The 9,037-nt window shown below is 24.9% G+C and overlaps 1 protein-coding gene across 1 annotated transcript; it reads left to right on the top strand.

Moving 5' to 3' along the window:
• The first annotated feature begins 1,371 nt into the window (after window positions 1–1,371).
• LOC114273415 (uncharacterized) lies at window positions 1,372–2,347 on the top strand. The gene has a single exon (XM_028215196.2). The coding sequence runs from the start codon at window positions 1,387–1,389 to the stop codon at window positions 2,098–2,100; it is 714 nt and encodes a 237-aa protein (XP_028070997.2). The 5' UTR covers window positions 1,372–1,386; the 3' UTR covers window positions 2,101–2,347.
• The last annotated feature ends 6,690 nt before the right edge of the window (window positions 2,348–9,037 follow it).

Raw genomic sequence — 9,037 nt, 5'->3', positions numbered from 1 at the left:
GATTAGAGAGCTTGTTTGGTAAAATTCTTATGAGTCAGAAGTTGATAATTAATTGAATGCAATGGTGATGTACCTTCTCCTACTTTTTAATATTTAATTTTTTGAAAAAAAAAAACTATTTGAACTATTTTTATCTCATAACTTGCTTTAAATAATTTGGCATAATTTTTTAAAAATAAAAGGAGAAAAGCTAAAAATAAATAAATAAATAAATCAAGGGTTTGATCCCAATAACAAATCAAACTCTAGGTTCCGTTTAGTTTAGTTTTTGAAATGAATTTTAAGTTTTGAGTTATATTTTAAAAGATGATTGAAAAGAGTTTTGAAAGTTGAAAATTTATGTAGTTATGAGTTTTAAAAATAGTTTTTAAATGATTTTTAATTTTTTTTAATTTTTTTTTTTTTAGTTGAATAGATATGTGTGAGAGAAAATTTGATTAATTAATATGTAGAATGTGAAAGAATGAGAGAGGTGAGAGGAGAGAGAAAAAATAATTGATTAATAATAAAAAAGATAGTACTAGAGAGGAGACAAGAAATGGAGTTTTGAGTTGTAATTTAAAAATTAGTTAACCAAACAAACTATTTTTTAAAATCAAACCAAAATACTACCCTAATGTTTTAATTATTCTAATTTAAATCTTCAACTTCTAAAATGATATTAATTTCTAACCCATCCTTTATTTATCTAATGGAATAGAGACAATTTAATCACTTCTAAGAGAATTTGATTTGTTATCAGAGTAAACTGTAAAGCAAATTTATAAAATGCCCTAAACAAGGATAAAAAGTTTGAATGAAATTTGTTTGGTTATCTCTGTTTTTTTTTTTTAAATTATTATTTTTTTCTTTTTCTTATATATATATATATATATATATTTATTTATTTTTAAAAGATTTTTGTACAAATTTTTATACCTTTTAAGTATATTAAGATCAAGTAAATCTAAAAAGTCAAAAAAATTAATTAAGCTATTTAAAAAATCACTAAAAATACAAAAACATAAATCAAAAATTAAGAAAATTATTTTTGAAAAATCCAAACCAAACAACTATGTTGTTGTTTGGCAATAGGCTTTTTTAGTTGATTTTTGGGCTTTTTGGTTCTTTTTAGCTTGAGATTAAAAATTCGTTTGAGTTGACTTTTTATATTTTTATGAGAAAAAAAATAAAATAATTATAATTTGAATGTAACATTTTATCTTATTAATTTATAATTAAATTTGTTTTGGACTAATTTAGCAAAAAAAAAAAAAGAAAAACCAATTGCACCTATAAAAAATAGGAATAACTAAAATCCTCACTCGTATTAGATATCCCCACTGCGGAAATCTCTCCTATTAAAACCCTGCAAACAAACAGAGACTGTGCTATCTTCTTTTATTTATGCCATCAATACACACGCACACGCATCACGCACACGCAGAGTGCCTCAAAATTCCACAGAGGGAAGTTCACAAACACTGGGTGTGCAAAATGGCCCAACTTCAATCAATCTCCGATCTTAAAACCCTAGTCGATCCCTTTGACGATGACGACGATAATTCCTCAATTCAAGTCGTTGATGATTTATCAATCTCCGATATTAAAACCCTAGTCAATCCCTTTGATGATCCCTTTGACGATGACGACGATAATTCCTCAATTCAAGTCGTTGATGATTTATCAATCTCGAATATTAAAACCCTATTCAATCCCTTTGATGATCCCTTTGATGATGACGACGATAATTCTTCAATTCAAGTCGTTGATGATTTATCAATCTCCGATATGAAAACCCTAGTCAATCCCTTTGATGATTACGACGATAATTCCTCAATTCAAGTCCTTGATGATTTATCAATCATAGATTTCTACTTCTCAGCAGTCGTCTCCAACGAAAACGAAGATCAGATGTTCCCAATTTCCGATTCCAAGTACGCCGAAGAATTGCAATTCCAAGAAGCTCTCATGTCTTCCGTAATCGCTTCCAAATCATCTGTTCCGCCATTGATGATGATCGAAGAAAAAGCGAAAGCGGAAGAAGTCGGTGAATCGTCTCACTGTTTCTGCGAGATTTGCGTTGAGAAGAAAGAATCCCATGAAAAAAATTTATTGTAATTTATCGTTTTATTCATAAATTTTTTTTTTCCAATGTAGGAGGGATTTCATTTTCGAAGTTCGCCTAGGACGTCCTAAATCTTAGAGCCGGCCCTGAATCTTATCTTTTAATTTTATGCATTTCAATTCCGAAGTTAGAATCCACTCTTTGCCTATAAAAGGGTGTGCTGCGTCTCGTAAAAATAGAGTCAAAAAGCAAAATCTTTATAATTTTTCAAGTATACAATAAAAGTTTTCAATTTCTATATACAGTTTGTCTACTCTTTTTTAATTTTCTGGAAGTCTAAGAGTAGTGATACAAGTAGAAGTAATATTCACCGAGAGTAATTGAGTATAATATTAATAAAAATCAAACCAACATTCCTATACCTTAGCGTACAAAATATTACAAAAGATTTGATTCACCTTGAAACTATGTTGATTATATTATGGTGTTTAGTTTACCACAAATTTAGCCCTTTCTGTTATCAACAAGAATGTAATCTTATCTTTTGAAATTAGTAGATAATGATATTGTTAATAGGTAATAGATACCTATTTCTGTTTCTAAAATGATTATATGTTATCTAAATTGAGTATAAAATATTATTACAAATTTTTTCCAATAAAAATAGATTAGTATGACTAAACCACTTTCTAGCCAATATGATGAAACCAAGTTCAACTAACAAGAAGCACAAGATTTATGTGGAATGTGATCTTGCTTGTGAGAGTAATGAAATTATAGGTGAGGCTAGCAAATGGAGTCTCAAACTACCCAATGCTTGTTAGCTGTAGAAGAGTATATCAAATTTGAAATTTCCAACAATGGGTATTTTATAATTCAGTTGCTATTGTTCATTCTCATAATCGAATTGCAATTAAGCTTGGCCCAATCTTTTACTAAAAAAAAATTATTGACCTCTCCGGAGAGATTTAACAAAATTACATGAACCTCCCTTGTAATTTCTAAAATAACAGGAGAGATTTAACAAAATTACATGAACCTCACATGAACCTCCCTTGGACAAAATGATACAGGGAAAGCAAAACCCATCTCCGCCTCCATTGATTGACATGGGAGCCAGATTTTGTTAAGGTCAACAAATTATTTTACCTCATTTTCTATTTAATAAATCTATATGCTACTATTCAATAAAATATATATGCCTTTATTTTGATATAACAAACAAAATTAAATTATCTTTTACTCATGCGTAATCTCTCATAAATATTTTATCTTTTTAAAATTTTGATTATCAACAACCGAATTCCCACATTTCTCTCTTCTTTTTTTGTAGGATGTTTATTTTACTTTTATCTTTACTTTTCAAATTAGATTTGATATCTATCTTTTTACCTATGTATATATCTATACTATATATATAAGCAAATATGTGTTCTCTAAAATTTTTAAAGTCTTTATACTCAATTCTTAAGTAGAGTTAAGATTCTATTTCCTAAATGTTGTTCTCTCAAAGTTATGTTTTTAATTTTTCATCCTTATTTTTCTCCAATAAGAAATTTTTTTTTTCTCTTACTATTGTTTTTATTTTAAATTTTTAACTTTTAAAATCTTTTTATTATCGAAGACTCCTTATCTCTTTTTATTGATTTTTTATTTATCTTATTCTTCTCCAATATTTTCATTTTTCTTTATTTCTTATTTCTTCCTTTTTAATTTTTTTTTTTTTGTATCCCCAATCCTATCATTATCTCCAACTTTATTTTTATTATATTTTTCATATGATCCTTTTTTTTAATTTATTTTAATTTCTAATCTAATAATTATCTTCAAATTCATTTCTATCTTATTTTTCAAATGCTTCACACTTTAGCTATATATTTTAACATGCCATCGAGTTTTTTTAGTGTTTGCATATTGGGTATAAAGTTTTGTTCAAACTCTATGTTTAAGATTCGAGTTACATTCAACCATCGACAACGTTATAATTGGTTAGGCAATTGTAGGATTTTAGGGTTTTGATGAATTTTATTCTCTTTGTATACCTATATGTATATGTAGTGGGGGCATTTTTTTTGTTGTTTTCTTTAAAGGGGCCTTTGAACATTTTTACATTATTTGTAGTAGTATTCATTTTTACCTGTTTATATTATTTGTAATGGTATCCACTTTTATATTATTTGTTTTTAAAGCTAGAATAACGTTCGATAGAAATATAGTTCATGCTGCTAAATGACCTACTTGGACTAAGATAATTTTATAATCAATGTTTCAAATGGCAAATTGATGGAAAAAATGAATGTGTGAACTTAGGTATTAGATAGTTATCATATTCAAAAAATTTGTTAGTTATAACTCCCTATTATATTTTAAATTTATAAGAATTTTATGTTTTATAATACAAAAATGAGTATAATAAATTATTTAACTTATACATTCTCGATTTTCGTGCATAGCACGGGTTACCGCTAGTTATCTATACTATATATATAACCAAATGTAGTTGTTTTGTCAAAAGTCTTCAAATATGTATTCCTAAATTCTCATAATTTTAAAACATTCTCTTTCCTACGTGGCAATCTTCTTTGATTGCCTTTCATGTTTTATATTTTTCTTCATTTTTTATTTGTTTGATTAATTAAAATTAAAATTAATTTCATTACTTATGCATAAAGATTTGAATTTCAAAATTCCTCCATATGGATAAACATATAAAAATTGAAAATTAATTTTATAATCTACAGATAAAGATAAAAAATAAACAATTAATTTAAAAAAATTAATTTCATAACTTATAGATAATTTAAAATTTCTTCCCATAAATAAACAAATAAAAGTTGATAAATAACTTATAAAAATTAATTTCATCGCCTACAAATAAAGATAAAGATTAAATAATTTATTTTTTTAATAAAAAAAAATTACTCTCTTTTTTTCCCCTCTCATTTCGTACTTTAATTAATTTCATTATAGATAAACATATAAAAATTCATAAATAATTTATGAAAATTTATTTCATGACCTATAGATAAAGATAAAAAAATTTTAAATTATTTAAAAAAAATAATTTCATGACTTATAGATAAATAAACATATAAAAATTGATAAATAATTTATAAAAATTAATTTCGTCGCCTACAGATAAAGATAAAGATTAAATAATTGATTTTCAAAATATCAAAATAATAAAATTTAGATAAAGATATGATTTGTTAATCTATATATCTATCAAAAACATATATATCTAAATCTTTATTTTGATTTACTCATTTTTTTTCTCCTATCACATATTATCTTTTTTTATTTTAAATTTTTTATCTTATGAAATGCTCTTATCTACAACTTTTTATCTCCTATTAAATTATTAACCTTCTCTTAATAATTTTTATTATTTGTTATTATCTACCAAATGATAAAGATTATAAAAAAAATAGTAAAAAATTATCGCTCTGAATGAGAATAGTATTAATAATGAAATAATAAAGGCTACATGGGAAAAGGTAGCACAAAAATCTCACAAAATTAATTTTCTTCACTATATTTATAAAAGGTAATAATTTGAGATTCTTTCTATTAGTTATTAAAAATAATTTGCATTAGATCATTGTTATTTTATTTTTTATTTTTTTTAAGGCTGTCATTCGTTATAGTATTTCTTCAATCTCATCTCTAAATTCTCTCTTTGAAATTTTTGTTTTTTCAATAATTAAGTTTAGAATCAATTTCTTATCAAATTTGTTTTCTTGATCCTTATTTTATTGAAGGATTGAGACGAATAAAACTTTCATATAATATATAAAATTAATGAATATAATACAAAGATGATAGGGAAGTATTACATATTTGTCAATATCTCTATCTTATTATTAGTTGATTTGCTAGATTATACTATCAATTTAGAGCCCATATGATTTAATTCAATGTTAATGACTCTATTTGTATTTGACCATTTTTTCGTTGAGTAACTGATATAATTTTTATTTTTTTTTGGTATATAATGATTAAAGCTATCATTTGTTATATTTTTTCAAGTACAATTCAAATAATTTTTTATCATTTTTTTATAAATAAAATGTATTAAAACTATTCTCTTATATAATTTTTATAATACTATGACATTCTTATCTTGATTAATTTTTTTAAAATGACGTAGGAACCATGTAAGTATTATTAAAACTATGGAGAATGATTTATACTTTGATATGATATGAGTGTGTCATTGATAGAGGAAATCAAAGATAGAGAGTAAATTAGCTAAAAAGCAAACTTAGGCCTCGTTAGGCAACCGAACTAAGCCAAAAAGTTATTAAATTAGCTAAAAAGCTAACAACCCATACAAAAAAGTCAAAGATTCTCTTTTCTCTCTACTTTTTGCACATCTTTTCGTAAAAAGTCAAAAAGTCATCCCAAACATACTAGTTTTTTTTAGCTCATATTTTAGCCAAATAGCCAAAAAGTTACTAAATTAGCCTGTTCCCAAACAAGGCCTTAGATTAAAATTTTTTAAAAACTACTTATAAATTATAATTAAAAGTTGATATTTATTCATAATTTGATCCCACAATAATAATATACACCACTAATTTAAAAGTCAAAATAAATTTATGATAACTTTTCTGAGCTTATAGAATTTCTCTCTTTTAATGTTTTGTTTAGTTTGATACAAATTATTTATGTTATCAAGTGATTGTGATACTATTATTCTCAACAATTTTTATAATTAATAATTTCTTATGCATATCAAATTTTATTGTAAAATTTTGTGGGTTAATTATTGTTAACATCTACCTAGATGGCTTAATATTATGGCTTGTCGCTATTAAGATATAATTTAAAATTAAGATGATTTATTTATTACACAGAATATATATAGTCTATTTTTTCGTTCATCGCACGGGTTACCGCTAGTATAAAAGACATGATTGTTTGAGACCATATCCATTATTTTTTGGATAAATTATACTTACATTTTTTAAGTTTGAATTTAATACATATCACTTTTTAATATTTGAAAAATTACACTGATCCCTATCATTGTAATTATTCAGACAAAATTAACGTTGGTATCAAAAAAACATTGAATTCATACATTCTCTCCTTTCTTACTTTGCTTTATTTCTTTTTTTCTTTCTTTCTTTCTTTTGATTTACTTTTTTTTTTAATGTAATTTCTTCTTTTTTTCTACTAGAAATTATTGTCTTTTATATAAGTAGGAGAGTTTATGAAAGAGCAATACTAGGTATCATGAAAAAAATTTCATGAAAATGATCATGAAAGATTTATGACCCTTGGATTACAGTTAAAATAAAGCACTATACATTAATCAAGATAATCCAATGGTCATAATTCTTTCATAATCATTTTCATAAAAGTTTTTCCATGATCCCTACCTTTTCTCTTTATGAAATGAGACTATTAACCATATGAATGAAAATGTAATTTCTATAACATTAAAGGATGAGATATAATTGGACCACACCTCAAGGAGTGTCAGTATAATTTACTCTTAGTCTTTTCATTAATATATATATATATACAAATATATAAAAACATATATAAAAATGACTTTTCTTAAGTGTGCAACTTACACCTTACACTTACGCCTTTCTGTTTGCTGTCTTGTTTTATATTTACACCTTCCACTTACACCTTTTGTGTTGGTTGCATATGTGTGCAACCTTAAGGGATTGAATACCATAACAGCACCTATGGAGTTATGATGGCTATCATCTCATCTATTAACCCTTTAGTTTAATATGTCCTACACACACATATATTTTTAATACAGTGGTGACACATTGCGTGGTAAATAAAAAGTAATAAGAAATGTCATAAATGTAACATTATTGTTATACATATTTCCACTACAAAAGTGTTTTATAATTTAATTAAAAAAAAAGGTGTTTATAATTTAACTAGTTAAGAGAGCCACCATTCTCGTTTTACTTTACTCCAAATATATTTTATTCTTTATTTTTATTATACATAATTATATTAATATCTTTTTACACAAAATACACTCTTAGAAAAACTAAAATTTTAAGAATATTAATCTAACTATGTATAATAAAATAAAAAATAAAAAATAAAATAAGTGTATTTAGAATAAAATAAAATAGGAATAAGGGCTCTCTTAATTAATAAGGTGATAATAATTTATTCCAATTGTGTACTTTTTGTTTGATTTTAGATTAGTGAACTAGAGGATAAAATAGTAAAGAGAGAAATTACGTTAACAATGTTTCGTTCACTTGAAAAGCTAACAAAGGAGTTTCTTGTCATTTCAAAAATTTCTAAGACGTCGTTGTCATTTAGTTAAACTCTAGAAAAGATTATTGTAATTGTAATTTACCAAAAGGAAAAATATATCCAATCAATTCTACTTTGCAAAAGTAAATACAACCCTCTTATATATGATAAAAACAATCTTATTCTATATTGAATAATTTTTTTCCAAGGTAAAATGTTGTGAAAACTAGAAAAGTTTGGTCAAGTTAATAGGTTTTATTAAAAAAAAAAACAAAAAGAGTCGAGATGTTTTGAACATCCAAGAAGAGAAATGTAATTTTCCAAAGTATACTGCTAAAATTATCACACCAATCAATTGCAATTACAATAAAAATTAAGTACAATATATAATAAATATAAAGACATTTTAAAGATAAGAAAAAGAAATTTAAAATAAATATATGAGAAATTAAACTCAGACACAAATAAAAAATTTCAAACCACTAATATAAGATACAAAAATTTTGAACAATTAATAAATTTAAAAAAAAATAAAAGAAAAATAGTAGAAGAAGAAGAAGACCCGTACCAAAGTGAAGTCAAAAAGGTCGAAAATCTCAATTATTATGTAACTTCCAATGAGAGAAGAAACCTTCCAATCCAAGTCTTTCCACTTGTTTGGGAACATGACTCCATCTGTCCCTGTTCCCAGTCGACGTTTGGTTCGGTTTTTTGTTAGTTCGGATTAGAGAGCTTGTTTGGTAA

This window comes from Camellia sinensis, chromosome 15 (assembly GCF_055761805.1).
Source record: "Camellia sinensis isolate YWXY chromosome 15, ASM5576180v1, whole genome shotgun sequence".
Lineage (NCBI taxonomy): Eukaryota > Viridiplantae > Streptophyta > Magnoliopsida > Ericales > Theaceae > Camellia > Camellia sinensis.
This window is presented reverse-complemented; position numbering and strand designations above follow the sequence as displayed.

Coding starts and splice junctions, on each gene's coding strand:
- LOC114273415 (XM_028215196.2), top strand. CDS start 1,387: ATGCCATCAATACACACGCACACGCATCACGCACACGCAGAGTGCCTC.